The sequence below is a fragment of the Spinacia oleracea genome, chromosome 1 (assembly GCF_020520425.1).
Source record: "Spinacia oleracea cultivar Varoflay chromosome 1, BTI_SOV_V1, whole genome shotgun sequence".
NCBI lineage: Eukaryota > Viridiplantae > Streptophyta > Magnoliopsida > Caryophyllales > Amaranthaceae > Spinacia > Spinacia oleracea.
Genome location: NC_079487.1, coordinates 10,003,615 through 10,024,803, shown reverse-complemented (window position 1 = coordinate 10,024,803; position 21,189 = coordinate 10,003,615). Strand labels below are relative to the sequence as shown.

Here is a 21,189-nt window from a genome sequence, read left to right as displayed (position 1 = left end):
GTACAACCTTTGTAAATAAGAATCTGTGATCCTTTAGACTGGTTAAAACTGAATATTACTTTGTAAGGTGGAATCACTTAATCTATTCAAATTTGAAACCTGTATTATACGAACTTTCAGTGTTAACCACTATGTCAATACTTTGTCGGTTAATACTTTGTCGGTCAATGTATGCACTTTGTATTGCATACTCTTCTTTGCTCTTCCCCTTTTAGTATCACTTACTCTTTCCAAGTGGGCAGCATATCCTACATTTACCTCTCCTTTTTCTCTTGGACTACGCAAAAAACTGGCAGCCTTAATCCCAATTTGTGGGTCACTAACACCCAGAAAAACAAGAAAATGGCAAATCAAGATAGTATCAGTTTTGGCCCATGAACAACAACCCGAAAAGATTAACAAAGTTTGACAAAAAGAAGATTACATACACTACAAAGTACAAACAACTGCGTCCCTGATCGAGGAAGTTAAATCCTGTAAATTCTCACTAACTAGAGATTATTTTATTTTTTTTAAAAGTGTTAATGTCAATTACATGAGGTTAAGTATCTCAGAAATCCCGGAAACTCATTTTAGGATCAACATTTTTCCTTCCACCTCGTCCTCTTCCTCTTCCCCTTCCCCTTCCCCTACCTCTTCCTCCAAAACGCCTAAAAGAAGATTTCCCATGCTTCATCTCAATCAGTGAATGAAGGAGTTCATCACAAAGAATACATCCTGCATACAAAGTAGTTCCATCTGCCAAAGGTGTGTTATTCTTATTAAAGTCAACTTCTACGATAGTAGACTCACAGTCAGGGCACCGCTCTTTCGTGGTTGAGATCCGGTGAGCACCTTGAGGTAGAAAGACAAGACAGTTGCACATATTACAGTCAAGCCGCCATTTGGGAGCACTAACAGGATCCAGGACAAGTGTACCACTGCACTCCGGACAAGCACAAACACCTTGGGCTATCAGAGAATGCGGACATGTAGGATGGGGGCAGAGGAAACATGGCATCCCCGCACCCTTACCCAGTTTGGCGGGACCAGTTTTGGGTGCACCAAAGAGTTTGTCTACACCTTCGAATGGAGGATTGTTGTAGCAGTAAGGGCATAGGGGAAATGATTTGCCTTCTGGACCAGGCATGGAGAAGAGCAACAGTTCAAAATTGTCCAAAGGGCAAACAATTTCCTTGTACAGCTACCAAGAGTAAGCACAGAAACAGAAATAAGATGACGGTGTAAAGAAAGTTACATGCTATAAAAGTAACAAACTTAGTACACTGCACAAAGAAAATTAGAATTGAAACCTTAATTGAGCCTTTTTGAGGAAGATAGTACACATCCTCACAAGAACCGCAATAGAGGCGTTGTGGTTGTTGAGAAATGTACTTCATATACCTTGCACACTTTCCACATTTACTCAACGCACGGCCGGATTCTGATAGAGGAGAAAATTGGGCTTCAAATAGTGCATCCATGTGTTCAATCTGCATCAGGTTACAAAAATCTAAGATATTTTTCATAACTCGCCAGACTGATAAGTTATGCTTCGTGTTAAAGAAACTGGATTAGGCAATTTTCCATAGGAAACCATGTGGTTAGACCTGGCATAACTAACCCGACCCAAATAACCCCACCTAGACCTGAACTACACCCGAAACAAGATCGCTTGAAAAAAATACCGATCCAATCCGAAAAATAATGACTAATATTGATTTAATTTTCATGATTCATTAGCTGAAAATAGACACAACTCAAATGGAAACCGATTTGAACAACCTGTTCATGCACCATTCCTACATGAAGCAAATTGTATGGATCTTGCATCTTACAAGAAAGATGATGATCCCATTCAAGGCCTTCAGGGATCATATTCGTTAGAAATCGGTTTCAACCACCTAGCAGAAAGGCTCTAATGCTTGGCAGGACACAAAGACGATCGTCATGGACTACTATTTGGAGTATATGAACTGTGTATGCCTAAATTGTAATCAGATATTTCCAGCCTGAATAAGGTTTCGTTTTCCCAAGTTCCTCCCCTCAAAAAAGCAAAGGTGGTATGATAAGGAAAAAAGAGCACTCACCTGCTTGACAAAATATACATACTTCTGCTTAAACTGTTCAAGAACATGTTTCACAACAAGTGAATGATCCGCTTGACCCTTGGCAACTAGAGTAATCTGATGTTCAATAAAACTCCGAATGTCTGGCAGGCAAAGATCTGGATCAGTGCATTGGTAACCTCGGACAAGAGTGATGCCCAAAGCAGTAGGAACCAACCTCCGTCCACTTTGTACCTGGATTTTGAAGCACATAATGGAAAAGAAATTATTCAAGTATTAGTTTTTTGGGTGCAAAATTGCATAATGATTGCAATTCAGATTCACAGAGAATGAAATTGACCTGTACATAATTGCGCTCACATATGTTGTTGATGTGTACAGGAATGGATGCATCTGTGCCTATTCCATGCTTTTCCATGAGGGAAATGATCTCACTTTCAGTAAGGTAATCAGGAGGCGTAGTGTTCCCCTACAACATACGAAAGCACACAATCAATGTGACTAACCTTTATGACACCTCAATATTCAAGCTTTACCAGCATAAAGACTAGATCAACCTAATCGAAGAGGCAAATAGTTCCATAGACCTCCATATCATAAAGTAAACAGAAGAGAAGATTCTTTGTGCAACTTTGTAACGTGGACTGCAAGCCATGTCAAGCTTTATATGCCCATAATTTTTTTAGTTAAGGGGTGGTTTTAAAATTCTACCTCCATTTAAGGGGTGGATTTTGGTAAAAGAAATCCTTATAAGACTCTTGAAATTACATTTACAAGAATAAAATTCCTAACCTGCACTTACTATCAGTAGTTAATCCTTAAACTCTTTCCACCTTCATGGGTTTAAGAGTAAAAGCTTAGATCCTAATTTGCTTTAAAATGAAAATGATGCATATCATAAACCTTAAGATCTTTAGGGATTACCTCATATAGTTCAACTTTTGATATCTTAATTCTTTCACCCTTTGCAAATTCAGGAAGCTTTTTCTCGCTTATAGCCAACCAAGGCATAATGGAGGTGAATCCTTCGGCAGTGACATACTGTCCTGTAAAACCAAATGATTCTCCACCACTTGAAAATTCAACCTTTGTCCTGAAATGAAAAGCAGCTCATTAAGTGAAAAGAAACAAGAGAAGTTAGAATGTAAGACAGCCATAAATGTTTTGCAGCTACACATTGCAAGCTTTATAACAAAACAACTTACGGCCGACTTGGTAGCCGACTAGCCAGTGGGAATGAATTTAAATGTAAATTTGTAAGGAAAACTGATATCCATTCCCATAGTAATGCTAGTTTAACCCAAATTGTCTCCTTTTCTTCGTCATTTTTCATTATCATCCATTTGGGGGCGGTATCGGGTGGGAATGAAAATTTATGAAACACAAGTTTGGGACGAGATTTCATTAACAATGACATTATGATGTTATTTTCTTTGCCAAATCACACTTATATTCATTCTCATTCCCACCATTTATTACCGGCTACCAAATAGGCCATTAAGATTTTACACTGGCCAAAATTACCATGGTATAATACGAAATTACATGCATGATTCTAAAGATTCTAGGAGTGCTAGAAAATGAGAGAAATAGTACCTCATATATTTGCAGTCTGGAGACACAGTGCCAATAAAGTGCTGACAAATATACTGATACAATCTCCAAGCATCATGACCAAGCATCTCTTCAGTAGCTGATCGCATTGGGGTAATGGGTGGATGATCGCCTACATCAGTTCCTGAACGAGGTTTATGGTAACCATCAACCAGTAGGGTCTGTACATAACCTCCCCATAAGGGATTATTCTTTTGTGCCACAAGTGCACCTCGGAAGTCAAACGAAGACGGATAAGCAGTACTTTCTGTGCGAGGATAACTGAAACGGAACCATAAAACAATAATCAGGAACAGAGACAATACATTCCAGAACTGAAGGGATCATGTTTCTTATCCATTATACTTCATTCATTATTCACTCAGCAGGCATGCATGAGCAACGCCATTTTCCCTTACCATATGAAAGTACAGAATTCTCTTCGCTCTGGGGTTTTGCTACCAAGAAGTTGGTCATTGTTAACATAATAAATATAGGAAAAAACAGATCATTTATCCCGTTACTGACCTTACGGTAGCTAATATTTCAGGCAAAATATACCATCTAGATGAAAGCATATAAATTCATGCACATATCAATCTCGTATTGTCCAGATCCAAGCCAGATACACAGTCAAAAGGTCAATGTCCTTTCTTGCAGGTATTTTCTAGCAAAGTTGACGCTACCCAATTCCTGACCGTGCATCTCACTAATGTAAAAAAGAAGTCTGAACAAGTGCATTATGTATAGAGGATCAGTATACACCCCAGTGACCCACATACCCCACCCTCAACTTCATAAATCAGATAATACCTGCTTTAGTCACCCTATGTCATAGGGATCTAGATTCAAAAGGAATCACATCACCCAGCCTGACACTTGCTCAACACATTTTTAGCACCAAACTACCCCACAAAAGCCTTTTCTTTGCACCTGCACAGCGCACACAGATTCTCTTCTCACATTTACAAGATGATATACTCATCATCCATGGGCAGAAGAAAACTCTAATAACCCACTCTACTTCTATGTTCGACCTCAATCTTGAATAACATTTAATAAAAGAGATACTACAGGAGGAATTGAATGAGAGTGAGGATACAGTAAAGAATATCATGCATTCATAAGTGGACGAGAGATGGGCACAAAGTTCAGATCATGGACACTATACTGCGGGGATATTTGGTTAGTAGGTGGGGCAAGGAAATAGAAAGACAAGAAACCCCCAGTAGTTCCACATGTTTGGTAACTGCATTTCCTCCAAAAATCCCTTTCCTCATCCCACACAATCTTAACCTTCAACAATGCAATACCACAACCCTACCATTGTTGCACATCTACAACCACCATACAAAAGCCACCACCTCTATAAGAAATGGCCTTACCCTTCATCGTTGCAACTTTGCCACCATCTTCAGCTGCTCCATTTCTACAACCTCCGTCATGCCCCATAGCATGAAGACCTTTTGGTGGTCAAAATCGACCAAACTTTGCTTACAAGTCATGCAAATCAGGTATGGCTGCTAGGCTTATGAGAGAGGTAGCACACAATGGAGAGAGCAACAAAAGCTCTAACCAGAAATACATTTTTGTATTACCATAGTAAGGTAATGAGACTTGTGGGAACACACGAGGAAGGACACATGAATCCCAAGAATTGTCATGAAAACAAAGCACAGGGAGCAAGGACAGCTCATGACCAAGGCAGCTAATCAACCTCAATATGATAGGATGTGCATATGTAGTGAGTTTAAACATGCTCATAATCGTCATGCCTTGAAGTATAATAGTGTTCGCAAAATGAGCCGAAGGTATAGAGTAATCAGCAACGAGCACTAGAAAGATGACAGGAGGAAGCAATCAAATCAAATGTAGGATTTAAAGAAAATGAGCAAAAATGGTTGAGGATGGAGAGGATTTTGAACGCAAGCACATTCCGCCCGCTATGAAAATGACACGACGTGGCACTATGGAACAATGGAATTTGAACCTCTCAACAACGGATAAAGTTGCATGCATTTGGACCTCCCCATATCCATCAACTCTAAATTCTAAAATTTTAAAAACTAACTTTAAATGTGACCATCTTTGCACTTTACACCTTTCAAGTTTCCATCTTTTAACATGATCTTCCAACTATAGTAGCATATTATCAGTAAGCGAATTTAGTTTTCTGTCTTGAGTTCATTATAATATTTAAAAAAAAAATCTACATCTCAAGTGCTCAGCGACAAACCACTTCCTAGATTCAATTTACCAAACAAACAGTGACTTGTATATGTGTGTTTGAGCTCTCCATGTTCATTTGATTTTCCTCTATACTCCCTCCATCTCATATTTAAGTTAACATCTACCTTCTGCACGGAAATTAAGGAGGATAAAAAAGTAGAGAAAAAAGTGGGCAGGTATGTGCGAGTTCCGACATTAGAGAAAAGGCGGAGAGGAAAACATACCAAAATGGATGTTTTAATGTGGAACTTCCAAAATGGAAGATGTGAACTTAAGTACGGGACAGAGCCAACAGATGGAGTACATATATTATATATATGTCCAATTTACCAATTACTGTACCATTTTACTACATGAACAAGTTTAGTTCATGTATCAGCATACATATACATGTATAATGCAAGTCTAAGATACAAAAAATATTTTATGAGAACCGATCACTCTCTTCTCTGTTTCGCACAATAGTACAATACTAGCATAGGACCGCAGGTAGGCCAACACAACATTTGAAAATGATGGTTAAATTAAGAGTCTTAATTATTATCATATACTTAGTGTTTGTAACAAATAATATAAATCTCAATGTAAAATACACTTGAATGGTCAGAATTTTTTTTATATCCTTGAATTTAAAGTTGGGTGCTGTCCTCCCTGACATAGTTTCACAAAATCAAGAGGCATTTGTGTAAGGAAGATCAATATTGCACAATGTCCTAGTTTGTCAAGACATTATCAAAATGTACAGGAAAAGTCAACCCCAACCCAACTGTTTCATGAAACTTGACCTCAAGAAAGCTTATGACACAGTTGAGTGGGATTTCATAGCTGAAGTCATGCAGGAATTAGACTTTCCAGACCACTTTATCAGGCTCATTATGACATGTCTATCTACAACTTAGTACTCTATTCTCATAAATGGAGAACCTACTAATCTCATACATCCAAAACGGGGTATGAGGCAAGGAGATTCTCTTTCTCCTCTTCTGTTTACTCTATGCATGGAGTATTTTTCTAGAGCAATGGTAACTGTGAGTGAGCACCCATCTTTCAATTTTCATTCAAGATGTAGGAGTCTAAAACTAAATCATCTGTGCTTTGCTGATGACTTACTGATGTTCTGTAAAGGGGACAAACTGGCTATTCAGGTCATGCTAGAAGGCTTTCACCTTTTTTCTTCCACTACTGGACTTGTAGTTAATCCTAACAAGTCTTCTATCTACTGTTGTGTCCTAACAAGTCTTCTATCTACTGTTGTGGCATGGCTGATGACAAGTACAGGAGATCACTCAGATTTCAGGTTTTGGAGCTGGTACTCTCCCTTTCAAATACTTAGGGGTACCAGTGAGCCCTTGGAAACTAAAAGCCACTGTGATATAGTTGTTGATAAAATGATTGCAATGATCACAGTCTGGAGTGTCTCGGTCTTTCTCTTCCCTAAGTCAGTGATAAAAAAGATTAACACCATAGGTAGATCTTTTCTTTGGTTTGGCTCCTTTGAGGACAGTAGGCCAGGTGCAGTGGCTTGGGATACCTTGTGCCAACCTAAAACTCATGGTGGATTAGGGTTTAGAAACCTGTTGCTATGGAATCAAGCTGCTGTGGGTAAGCAAGCTTGGGCTATAGCTTACAAACAGGATAACCTGTGGGTTAGGTGGATCCACTCTGTGTATGTGAAGGACAAGGATTGAGACCAGTTCAGTTCACTGCCCCTGCAGCTGCAAGTTGGGTAGTGAAATTTGTGTGCGAAGTTAAGGTTCTCACCTGCAGTCAACTTAGTGGCTTCATGCTGCTAAATACTCCATCAAGGAGATGTACAATCTCCTTAGAGAACAAGGGGAGAAGATTAATTGACAAAAGTATGTTTGGAACAGGTATTCCCTGCCCAAAGTAACACAAGTTTATCCTTGACAGACTCAAAACTAAAGCTAGACTTCACAAACTAGCCATAGGGTCTGATGATCAATGTGCCATTTGCGGTGGTAGTTCTGAAACAGTTCAAACATCTTTTCTTTGAGTGCCACTTCAGTACTGAATGCAGGAAGCATAGTGGTCGGGTTTTCACTCTAGCGGGAACTCTCTTTCTCCTTAGTTTTCTTGGGTTCAGAGATACTGTAAAGCAAAAGTTAGAAAGGCAGTGACCTGCTGTAGCCAGTTTGGTCTACAACATCTGTAAAGCTAGGAACACAGTTGTTTGGTTGGCAACGGTCCCTACTGTCAAGCACACTATCAAGCAAATCCAGTTTGAGGTCAAACATAGAGTATTAAGTCTTTTAAGTAACAAAACTTGTACTAGAGATAGGGATTGGATACACAATTTATAAGTGTTGTCCTTCCCTGAGGGTTTTTAGGCTAATGTTCTACCCCTCTGTTGTTTGGCTTGGCCAGCTTTGGCTGTCCTCCCTTTGGTTGTAAAACTGTTTGCTGTGCTATAATATACTCCCTCTGTTCCTTTAAGTTGTTCCTATTTGGGGTTTGGGGTGAAAATTAAGAAAATGGAATCTTGTAATGATTGGGTGTAAGAGAAAATAATAAAGAAATGAAGGAAAGTAATAAAGAAATGAAGGAGAGAGAAGATATTTTTAATAAAGTAATAAAAAATCATAAAAGTGGGGTTGGGTGGGGAATGGGGAAATGTGAATGAATTAAATAAGGGATGGTGGGGAAATTGATGGTAGAATGTGAAAAGATTCTTAGGTATTGTGTGTAATTAAGTTGATATATAAGGGTATTTTGGACAAAAAAAGTGTCCAAAAATAGAAACAGGAAGAACTTTTAGGAACATCAAAAAAGGAAACAGGAAGAACATTTAGGAGAGGAGGGAGAATTCTCTCTTGCTTGCCAAAAAAAAAAAGAAGTTATGTGGTGATTTTTCATACTCATGTATCAGTAATGGGAAACTGACATAGTATAAATAATTCCAAAAATATGAAATTAGCACATCTTGGAAATTACATACGATGGCGGATTACCTGATAAACCCTTGAATATACAACCTTTCTGCTATCTGCATAGCCATCTGTGGCCCAAAGCCCAATGAACTTGAAGCAATCTTCAAAGATTAAAACAATGTGATAAGCTTATATCCCACAAAATGTATGATTTAGTAGATTCGAAAAATCCAAGTTCCAATTCAACATAATAAAACCCTACTGATGAGGCACTTTACAAGCATAGGCATATAACGTTGGACAACTGGACACTGTCAATAAAAGAACACAAAATCCTCTCATAAATTATTTAGTCTTATACTCCTGCAGTCCTGCTCATATAAGAAAATCAGAGACAGACTAATTTTGTTCAAAATTACTCCCTTGACGAAAAAATATGATGAAAATTCTTAAAATTTTACTAAATTTTCACAAAAAGTCAAAATATAGTAGAAATTGCATTGAAATCATACATATCAAGATGCATATGAAAAGATAACAGTGCAGTCAATGATGTCTCCTTTTCTCTATCCACTCCCATAGTCTATAAACTTTTTGAAATGGGGAGATTTGAAGATGTAAGACGTTCAGACAACGCAATATCTGTCTGCACAAAATAATTCACTAATTGCCTGTTTGGTAGTCAGTCATAAATGGTGTCAATGGGTATGAATTTGCAAGGGAAATCAATATCCATTCCCAATTTCCCATGATAATGTTAGCTCACTCAAAATTATTTATTTTTTCTTCATAAATTTCCATTACTATCCATTACCATTTGGGGAGTGGTATTGGGTGGGAATACAAATTTATGAAGAAAAACACCAAATCTCAGATAAGGTTCTATTACCAATTTACCATGGACATTATGATGTTATTTTTTTTGCCAAATTAACAATTATATTTATTCTCATTCCCACCATTTACCACCGGCTACCAAACGGGCCGTAAGATCAAGTAATTTACCATCAATGAAAAGAACACCTAAGGAATGGAAAGGGGAAAAAACTCAAATATACAAGAAACATAATGTAATTCTCAACAACAGATGCAAGGAGTGCGAGCAGAAACCTTAAGAAGATTGACTGTGTTCAAACCAGAGGGTTTACTCTTGTGCTCCTGCTTCTTAAATACATTGATTATTTCAACCTTGCCGTCTTCCATAACCAATTTTTGAAACATCAAGGAGACCTGGAGAAAAAATTCCATTTGTAATTGTTTAATGCCTTACTTACCTATAAGGTACTGAGCAAGTCAAAGTCACAACTACCTAGCTCAGTAAAAACTTTACCAGGAAAGGGGCTTACATCTAAGTCAAACAACTTTTCGCGATCCCACTCCAATTTGAGTTCATAGCCCTTGTGAGAGATGTAGGGATGCACAGCCCAGAACTTCTGCGGCCTGAAAGTGTTGATATTCAAATAGCGTTGTACACAAAATCCAAGAGTTGGAGTTTGACATGGCCCATAACTGCAAGGATAAGTTGTGTCATAATAATCAAGCTCCAAAGCAAAGTAAGAAATTACATTAACTAAGTTCTGACACCATTCAACATATTCTGCAACGATATCAACTTGTCGAATCTAAAACCCTTTGCATTCAACAAATTAACTCATGAGTGACTCGTGATCATGACTATCACAGCTTCTCAAGTTCAACAAAATCACCATCAAGGGAGAGAAGCAGACTACATATTTCAAGCCTATCATCATTATCATTATTATCATTACCCCATTGCCTCAAAGAGGATCCCGCAAGAATTGGGGTAAGGGGGGGTCGGACGTACGCAACCTTACCCCTGCAATTGCTGAGAGGTTGTTTCCAATTGACCCAAAAGCAATAACGGGACGACAACGGGACGACCATCTTCTACTTCATAGAAAGGAAGTGAAGAGGTTTTAAGAGCCATTTGATTTAGTCCATTACATCCCACAGCTAAAAGAACAAATGAATCTTTGGCTCCATAGGAAATGGGCCTAAAAGGGACAAAAATGTAAGCTTAAAGGAAAGGTCCTCCAACATAAAATGTGGGATGTCAAGTTCCAAAAATGGCAAGAACAATTTTGTCTTTATGTCCATGGTCTAGGTGCTGAACAAAGGAAGGCTCCTGAAGCCTTAAGGAAAAGAGGAGCATAATATCTTGTTTTCATCCTTAATATAAAGTTCAACACTTCTACTTTGGGATGCCACAAAAAAAATTCCTATTATATTTTCAAACAGGCATGATAACTATTTATATTCTCATTGAACAATTGATTTATTAGAATACTTCATGTTTTAGGAAGGGACACATGTATAAAGTAAAATTACTTTAACGAAAATGGGTGTTTACATCTGTGACAAAAGTGTTGGTGGTTGTTGGAAACAGCATGCGTGACTACTACCCCCTACCCCATAAGAAACAAAATAAGAAAACACAACAGAAACATAGCATCAATCACGTCAACAGAAAATAAAAGATGAATGACATCCAAAAGAGATAATAAAAGAAGTAGAACGTAATATAAGTATACAACTAATGACAAGTATTGACAACTCATAAAATTGGGGGAAAGATAATACCAACAAATTAACTACAACAAAGAGAAGAAACCAACGAGATAACTCGAGAGTCCAAGTTTCCATATTTTCCCTGAAAGTAGCTAGTCTGGAAGCGGGTAAAGGCAACTCCAACTTTCAAGTCTATCTCCTGGCGCGCATCCACAGCCAAGGCCTCATTTCTGTTTGGCTCAACGAGATTTTCCATTGCCTTTGCAATGTCTTTCTCGGTAACAGAGGAAAACCGAGCACGATAAACTCTTGCTTCCCCTTCTTTGAAATGAAATCCAGTGCACTCAATAACTGCAGCACAAAGCAAACTTACATCATTGTCTGACAGCAAATAGGCACACAACTCTGAGTCAAGAGCTCCAGTATTATTCATAGAAAAGAGAAGAATTTCTTGTGCAGGAAAAGAACTCCATAGCAAAGAAAACCAAGAATCTTACAACAAAACCTAAGCAAAGTGTCGTGATCGGAATGTCTGGACTTTGAAAACTAAGAATTACGGCGTAGTCTAGCCTTTTGGCGGGAAGGGTGTGAGCCTGCAGATCAATCTTGTAAATGCATAGCTGGCACGAGCAGGACCAAGTCAAACAACAAGCGAGAGTTTAAGGTGAGAGGGATCACTATTTCCTAATGGGCTATTGCCGAAAACAGCACAAACTAACACAAATCGGGGATGTAGCGCACTTAGAGAGAGCTTAGTGAGCACACTGAGTCAGCAGAACATTTGATTAACAGAAGAGCTTATACAATGGTTGAATCCTCACAACTCAGTGCTAAATAAAGAGAAAGAACCGGTGTAAAGCTTAATATGAGTCACCATAAATACTCCCACAAAGAGGTTATTAAACTGGTGTGGACACTGTTTGAAAAATATATACTCAGTATAATGATATCTAAGGCCTAAAAACATAAACTCAAAGGCTATACATGAGAGGATAGAATGGATTCTAACATAAAGACGGAGTAGCTAGAGTTTGAGTAGGTCAAAGTACTGAATAATCGGAAGAGGCTATGCAGGAAAAGATTAACTAATAGAGGCAAAGAAGACAATCCTATACCACAATGCACAGTTGCACATGGTAAGGAAACTCCAACACGGAAATTTTATCATTCCTTTCCAACAACAAAAGTATCTGAAAGAAAGTTTCGTTAGACAGGCAGAGGCTCTAGGGGTGACTGGAGGTAACTATCAGCAGTTCTTTCAATAGCTGATTTACTGTTGAGACCACCAACAATATAAGATCTAAGATAAATTCCCCAACAAAAGAGGTAAGTCATGAAGGATAACTTACACAATCTTCTAGGGTGCTCAAGATGGCCATTTTAGACTTTAGAACATACTTCCTCCGTTCATAACTTCATATCTATCACAACATGAGTTGGGCACGCAAATTAGGGAAATGGGAAAAGGAAAAGAGGTAAGGATTTACTACTTAACCAATATAGTTTTGTAAAAGGAAGAGAGAGAGAGAGAAACAAGCTAACAAGTGACTAGCAAGAGTAAGAAAGTCATTTCGGGTGTCAAATTAGAAACGTTGACATTGATAATAAACTTCCAAAAGAGGTATATGTTGCAATAGAAAAAGAGTCGGAGGAATTATGTAATATTGGACCAGTAATAGTCTATAGGAAAACCCTTCTTGAATATTGTGACATCTCCAAAGAGACCTCTCCTATATCTAAAGAAAACAAAAATTGAAGGTGAGAAACCTTGACTAGTCTAATGACTAACCTACCCAACATGATAGTATGATACCATACCTAAGATTGATTGCCCCAATAGACACTGCATACTTGATTTTTTTGAAATGTCAATAAACAATCTCGGAAGTATGACTTAGATTAGATGTCTCGTATTTCTCGAAAAAGTGATTCGATTGATGGGATTTGGAATTATACTTATGAGATCCAGGATATCGATGAGATTAATATTCAAATATTTTTTCTTAGAACGTAAAATGAACAGTCCTCTAGTTCGATAGTTTAAATCCATCGCACAAAATAATCCCAAAAAAGCCGCGTGCTAGACAAGAATCCTTTTCGGGATCTAACTTGAGAACAAGTAATTGCCAACCCGAGATTATATATTAACGACAAAACTAAATCCAGCACAATAAAGAATCCCAAAACACTTGCATTACAATATTGCAATAAAGTAACATATTGTACCACATTGATATGAATACAAATAGACTTCTATTGTCCTATCTACTGTCTACTCTTCAAGCATTTACAGTCAGGCATATATTTTATCAGGAGCTGTATCTCTACATCAGATGACTATACAATTTCTTGTGAACTTAAATGATGATTAAATGTACCTTCAAAACAAATATTCTCCCCTTCTCGGTCACAGTCCAGCCACAATACAAGATGGCTACAACCACGAGCTTCTTGACTCAAATGTCTCCGGATATGAGCCTGAGCATGTAAGTCAACAGTTAAAGACTTCCTCCAATACGGGTAAAACTACAGAAACAGAAAGATGATAACAAAATAATCTGCGTGACAACCAAAATGCACAAATATCGACTAATATCCTAAATTTCTCCCAGTCACCCTTTCCAAAACAAGAAGAATGAAACAGGCGTTCAACAATTAAAACATACAAAAATAAGTACCCATACGTATTTAATAATAAGTACTTGACTATATCCAACTTTTTCAATGGATCCAACCACAGAACAAAGTTCAAAAAATAATTTACAAAGGCCACTCTCATGGCTAATCCATGTGGGTGCATCACAATCACTTCACTACTCCATGGCTGACCCTCCAACACATGGGAAAGGTAACAGTCAACTCCGGTTGAAGAAGTTTGCACTTTCCATGCAGCATGTAGAAAATGAGAGAATTTATGTTATACGGGTTTGTTTTGCCTCAATCAAAGACTTCCATGTCTGTCAAAGAACTAAGTTATAGGCCCCTCCAGTGCAAGGCACCCTACAAATGTCTTCTCCTTTATGGTAAATAAGTCTTATCCGTATTATTTCATACATATGTCCAAAACCATAATCCCAGATTCCCAGGTCTTACTCTCATGTTCTTTACTTGAGCATGAGAAAAAGATGAAAAGAAGTGACGAGATTTATGCCAAATGATAATCCCAGATTCCCAGGTCTTGCTCTCATGTTCTTTACTTGAGCATGAGAAAAAGATGAAAAGAAGTGACAAGATTTATGCCAAATATTAAAAAAAAAGAAAATAACCTTTACGGTTTTGAGCTACCCACCTATGGAGCAAATTAATTAAAAACAAAAAAAAATACATAGCAATTAGCAGGAAAGAAAAATAAATATAATATCAAGTAGTACCAAAAATCGTAGTCTGACTTAGCTTTTTTGGGTAAGTCCTAGATATTTTCAATTAATTAGAGACAAATGAAGAGTAGGACATCATAAACAGAAATTTTAATATACCGCTACAGCGCTACTCACCACATGGACCAATTAAAAAAAAAAGTAAAAAGAGTTGGGAGAAGAAAAAAAACAGCAGGGGTACAAGAGGGGAAAGACAAAAATGCTGAACCCATAAACAAGCAAGTCCAACATCCTAAGAAATTTGGAGAAATAGCAGAAAGTGAGCTTGGCTACAATGCTACATCTTTCCAGTCACCCACCACCACCTCAAAAAGTGATAATAATCAACTTTTCTAGCTCTGACACTGCTAAGGTGGCCTTTAAAATCCATGTACTTTAAGGTAGTTGCCAATTCCGATAGAAAAATAGGAAACTCAAAGAAATCACTCAAATACATTTTGTTGAACATATTTATCCTCCAGCACAAACAAACTCCTTAATTTCACCAACTCCCCACCTCAACAATAAGTTCAAACAGGAGGGGGGGGGGGGGGGGGTCATCTAATGCACAATTAAGAGTTAAGACCCTCTTTCACCCACAGACAGAAAGCAAATATTTCAGGAAACTATAACTTTATTGCATTACTTTCAAAAAAATATAGGGTCATAACAAGGTCAACATAGACCGTAGTTAGTGCTACTGTGGTTTCGGCACGGTTCAGTGATCCAGATCCTAAGTATTTATACTCCGTATGAAATGTGACACTTTTAAGTATATGATGGGATGTTTGGCTTGCAAATTTTAGGTATGACCCATACCATGTGTTCGGTTGATACTTTAAGAGTTTTAAACCCATACCTCAAACCCCCAAGATATGGGGTTTTGAAACCTAGGGGGTTTTGGCTCATAGCTTTACTCCAAGTATCAAATAACACCACACCTACTTAATTGTGTTGCGATATCGAAGATTGGGAAGGAAAAAAAAATCGTCCCCGAGCTGAAACAAACACATGGGAATCAAGTTCCAAACCCATATCATCTTAATATCATTCATGATTCCAACCCCATACCATTGTGCAAACCAAATACCCATGATGGATTATAAACAGCTCCAATTCACCAAACATAGGAGTTATGTTTAGAGTTGGAAATTTGAAAATTATGGGCTGGCTTACGGACTTTGGTAAGAGAAACAGGGATTTAATTTACAGTAAAGCTATGAATGTTGAATCACATGACCAATCACAATATATCTTTCAATTCAATCACTTAACTTATAATGTATTGAATTCCTTTTCTAATGTAGTTGGGATTCGTCAATATGCAATCCACCAAATACCAATACATCAATGACATGCACAAACAGGCTGTAATGCATCAGGAATTATCAGAAACAACTTGATCTTCACAAATTCTAAGTCAATCAACATTCATATTCACTAAGAGTCCATAAGATGCAATGTGTTGAAAAACAAAAAATGAAGCAACAAGCAGTTCTCACTCCGCACCTTTGGATTAGACTCTGATTTAAGAGTGGGCGCTTGGAAAAGATCCAGAGGATCTGTTGTGTTCCAATCTTGAAATGCTGCAGTGAAATCTACACTAAAAACACAAATATAACCATCAGTCCTAATATATACTTTACAACCTCAAGGTACAGAGAATCGATGATAGTATTTACGGTTTTTTCATGAAATGTCCCTGAGATTTGCAATAATGCACCAAATACCCCTGCGCGTTTCAAAATTCATAGAATACCCATATTTTTTCCCCACTGTTCACCAAATACCCCTATTATGATTTTCCGTTAGTCCTCCGTTAAGTCATGTTTATAATTCATTAAATACACCTACATATAAAGTTTTTGCATAGTATACACCTATTTATAAAGTTTTTTGCACCAAATACACGAACTTTGATCTATGGTGTGTTGTTATTTGTTGTGACTTGTATGGAAAATGTATAACTTTCATCTTCACAACTTCTCATTCGGAAATTTCGCCCAGGTTTTTCATGCTTGACATGATAATACTCTGTATTAAATTTAGCCAAAGCAGCAAAATCTCAATAGAGCTTAGCAGCAAAATCTAACTCATATATAAAACAGCCCATCGTATATGATATAGGGTTTACACGGAGATGAAAAACAGGCGATTCCAACCAATAAAGGGTCCAACAACACCTAATATTAAAACTAAAGTGCAAATTCATTGCATCCGACTAGTGTTGGACTATGGTCTTTTCCCTAATTCATCTGTTTTTAAGGAAAGGAAGGAATTTGGAGAGGTTGATGAGAGATTATAGAGGAATTTCTGCACTATCAGCGATGGTAACCTTGCTTTTAGGAGTACCATCCTGCTTTCCTTCAGCTTCCATCTTGTAGACAACATCCATTCCAGAAAGTACCTTGCCAAATACGACATGTTTGCCATCCAACCTGCGATTTAATTGGAGCTCGATTCACTCTTTCATCTCAACCAAAATCAATTATCAATCCTCAAATTTCATTTTCTCTCTCCTCCGACCACTGGTCACTGACTCACCGCCCCAACTGCCTTCACGAACACCACCTTCGTAAGTCGTAACCATCACCTCAACCCTCACAAGCGACGACCACCTCTGTACTCCGTATCTACTCCATAGATGCAAAGAATCTGATCGAATCCACCTCAGTTTAATTGAGCAAAATGATTATGGGTTTCTAATTTACTTGAAATTGAATAGAGGGGAATGGTAATCCATTTGACAGAAACAATTATGCTTGCTTAGATCAAGAGGATGGATTGCCAATTGACACGAGGAGAGAGAAAGACATAAGTTGCTAGAATGTCCGTACCCGAGTACGCGTGGAATTGCAGAGTCGCCGTCGTAGGATTGTAAGCAAACTGGACATTCCGGTGGTTCTATTGCCGGTGACGAGGTTGAAGAACAGGGGAGAGGAGAGAGAAAGAGGATAAGTTGGGTTTTTTTTTTTTGAAATTTCTGTCACATTTGTTGCTTAAATCGCACCAAATAAGAATTAAGGGCAAATTGGTAAAACACAACTAACGGCAAGCTAACGTCCGTTAAATCCAGGTGCATTTAATGAACAGTACAGAATTATAGGGGTATTTTATGAATTTTGAAACGCGCAGGGGTATTTGGTGCATTATTGCAAACCTCAGGGGCATTTCATGAAAAAACCGTAGTATTTAAGGCAAGCCAAAGTGTCAAACAATTGAATTCACCCAAAGTCAAACTTATAACAGTGAACTAAGAGGTTACCAAAAGATGGAAATTTCAATTCATTATCATAAATAATTAAAGCTTGCACAGTTCCATTAAAACTACACAAAAAAGATCTTAGGTAAAACTTGTAAAAGCAAATTAAGGAGGCAAAATGATTGAAAGACGCATATATCATCAGCACAGGGGGGGAGAGGATATAACTCCGAACATAGAAATAGACAAGCTAACCTAAAAACATGCCCAATCACTGAAGTAACTGTAAAATGACTGTGAAGACCCAAAAACATCGCATCAAATTCATGCACCTCGGTACTTCCCCTCCTGGTAGACATCTGAAAATTTATAAAAAGGGTTTGCAGAGTTAAGAATGCATACCCAATAGCAGATCACAAATATTTGAAAGGGGGGGGGGGGGGAGACAACAGGGAAACATGACAAGTACACCGTTTTTGTACAAACATATGACAAAAATAAAAATGGGTCTGTTGCTAATTCCTAAGTCAGTTGATTTAGGAATATAAGTTCGCAATACTGGTGCAATATTAGGAGAAATAAACATCACTTTGATAAATAGAAGTAGGAATTGTGTGAGGCGAATTAAGATTTATGTGAAGTTGCAAGTGTAAGATCCAGGATTCTAAATGACTATTATCTTTCCGAGGAAAAGTGTGCCAAAATGAAAGATACCCTTTTATTCAAAACAGCTAGTTCTATTTCCAACTTAAGAAAAAACAAATTCTCATAATATCCAAACACTATATTAAACAAATACCCTACATCAGCTTCACAAGTCACAAGCCTACCATGAATTCTAGCCACGGTTTTAACTCTTGGTCCATAAACAATGTATGAACTGATACAGTGATACCTACTGTATCCCAACCAATGTATAAAAAGGCTCAAGGCGCAACAAGGCGATTTGGAGTTCCCAGCGCCTTAGGCGCGCCTCAGTGCGCCTCGGTGCGCCTCATTGAAGTGAGGCGCCCTAATAAAAAGTGAAAAAATGGTGTGTCTCTTGGTAGGTGCGCCTTTTTTGCGCCTTGGTGCCCTTTTTGCGCCTTAGGTGCGCCTCATTGAAGTCGCCTCGCCTAGACAATAAAAGGCGCTGGCTCCAATCGCCTTGCGCCTCAGAGCCTAGGCGCGCCTTTTTATACACTGATCCCAACTTAATGAGATAATATTTCTATAACTTGAAGGACTGTTACATGTCAACCAATATGACTATTAAATTATTAAGAACCGATGTGGGATGATAATGTCTATGACATAATGGTACAATTAAATAATTGATATAAAATTTATACCGCAACAAACATAACTAATTAAGGGTCTGTTCGTCTCGCCTTATTTTCACTTTCTTCTGGTTATTCAAGTCAATATAAGTTATGTTCAAGAAAAATAAGGGTTACCCAAGTTCAATTCACGACCAAAATAAGTTCAGATAAGTTCAACATTAAGTGCGGGAGAACAAAGTTTAGACATGCTCAAATAAGTTAAGTTTAAGAAAAATAGGTTAAGGTAGGAGAAAACTAGTTGAAGAAAACACACTCTACAAACACCACATGAAGGTACTCTTCTAGGATTCACGGTTGTGATAATAAGGCATAACCACGACTTAAAACAATCAATTTTATACAAGAGAAACCTCAAACTGTGAAATAAAATAAAGAGTGAAGCTGCATAAGAAAGGCTTGACCAAAGATGTTACGTGAGAGGCCAATAAGCACTCTATCAAACACCTAATCTCTTTTACACATATGAGGCTAAGGTACCGTAGATAGGAGCAAAAGTTGGTGGTCAGGCAACCACAACCCAAAACCATGTTCAAAGAGGCATGTTTCATTTTTACAGTAATTCAACAAGCCAATTACACCTACGTATGTTACCTACAGAATTTAACTTGGGGCTTAAACCTATAAATAAGCTTAAAATTTTCAAAGAAGAATACAATGGCATTACATCCTTAAACCATTTCATAATTCTTATAATCGAACAACGTTGTAGTACTACGATACTACTCACCTTTTTTTTTAACTACAAATTTGATCAAGTTCGATAAAACATCATTAAAGAAAGGGTAACAAAGTTTACAGCACATGTCGCCTCTTCCCGGTTTTCACTGATCCATTCTCCAAGATCATCAAAACTAGCAGTCTAGCATTAAGTTTAGCTCATTAATCAACTATAACTTATGTTCCCTCCATCTCACCATCAAACCCTTCATTGCTACAATATTTCCTGTTATTCAAAACACTACCTCCAACTTAAAAGTATAAACATTTCCAGCTTATTTATTCATTCTCAAACAAAAATGACATTTCTAACATAAAAATGAAATTGTATAAAAAAACTCAGGCAATCAAAACAAAATATGAAGATCAAAATTAGGGGAAACAAAAACTTACTTGACCATTAGAGAGAACCGTTGCGATGGAGAGAGCGATGCTCGGCTTCTCCGCAACCTGCAAAACCATTCATCCAAACACATCAATATTCGTGCCATTTTCACCAAAATCATAAACAAAAAATAGCCTTCTGGAATTACTCGCCATGAGAACTCTCGGAGCCATGGAAATGGCGAAATTAGAGTATCGAATTCGCAAATTTCTTCAATTTTACTGGAATTGAAGAGAGTGAAAGAGGGGTTTTTTGATATTGAGATGAAAAAACGAGTTTCTAGGGGTTCATTGAGTTTTTTATTTCGCGGGGTTGGCCACTGGATGGGGTGTGGTGATGAAGTATGATTGGGCTCGATTTTGATGATATTTTTGCGCAAATTTTTGGCTATACCCGGGTACAGCCAAAGCTGGCTGTACCCCCATCCAAAACGATGTCGTTTTGTGGTGTTTAAAATGAACATTAATATACTGGTACAAAAATGAACATTTAATATTTCGAAAATGAACATTTATTTATTTATTTGGAATGAACATTTACTATTTTGGAAATGAACATTTATTTATTTATTTGGAAATAAACTACAAAAATGAACATTTACTATTTCGGAAATGAACATTTATTTATTTATTTGGAATGAACATTTACTATTTTGGAAATGAACATTTATTTATTTATTTATTGGGAAATAAACAATATAGACGCTTGTAAAAACATAAAAGACCAATGAAGTGAACAATTTCATTATGAACATTAACCATATATTTATTATGAACAAACAAATAAACAAGAAATGACAAATAATTCAACAAAAAAGAACAAACAATATAAAAAAGAACATAAAATTCCAGAAAAAAGAACAGCCAATACTAAAATTATGAACAATTTTATGATGAATTTTAAAGTCAACATGAAAGAAC

General features: G+C 37.4%; 1 protein-coding gene across 4 annotated transcripts; it reads right to left on the bottom strand.

The window, feature by feature from the left end:
• Window positions 1-356: 356 nt before the first annotated feature.
• On the bottom strand, window positions 357-20,614 carry LOC110792950 (DNA topoisomerase 3-beta). 4 transcript variants are annotated; one of them, XM_021997769.2, is made up of 15 exons: window positions 20,422-20,614; window positions 20,278-20,334; window positions 18,101-18,204; window positions 16,153-16,246; window positions 13,666-13,765; window positions 11,395-11,638; window positions 10,105-10,267; window positions 9,869-9,988; window positions 8,840-8,919; window positions 3,645-3,923; window positions 2,973-3,141; window positions 2,389-2,517; window positions 2,070-2,282; window positions 1,293-1,472; window positions 357-1,183 (listed from the first exon to the last, which is right to left on the bottom strand). In XM_021997769.2, the coding sequence occupies exons 1-15, from the start codon at window positions 20,440-20,442 to the stop codon at window positions 551-553; spliced, it is 2,586 nt and encodes an 861-aa protein (XP_021853461.2). In that variant the 5' UTR covers window positions 20,443-20,614; the 3' UTR covers window positions 357-550. The 4 variants fall into 4 exon arrangements, with proteins under 4 accessions (XP_021853461.2, XP_021853464.2, XP_021853462.1 ...); XM_021997772.2 differs by having other exon boundaries at window positions 20,418-20,595; XM_021997770.2 differs by lacking the exon at window positions 18,101-18,204 and having other exon boundaries at window positions 20,422-20,497.
• Between the last annotated feature and the right edge of the window lie 575 nt (window positions 20,615-21,189).

Bases quoted from the DNA above. Each gene is read 5' to 3' on its own strand.
- LOC110792950 (XM_021997769.2), bottom strand. From the start codon at position 20,442: ATGGCTCCGAGAGTTCTCATG. The intron at 13,766-16,152 runs GTGCGGAGTGAG...TTACATGCTCAG, and splicing joins AATCAGAGTCTAATCCAAAG to GCTCATATCCGGAGACATTT. The intron at 3,924-8,839 runs GTAATCCGCCAT...GTTCCGTTTCAG, and splicing joins TATATTCAAGGGTTTATCAG to TTATCCTCGCACAGAAAGTA.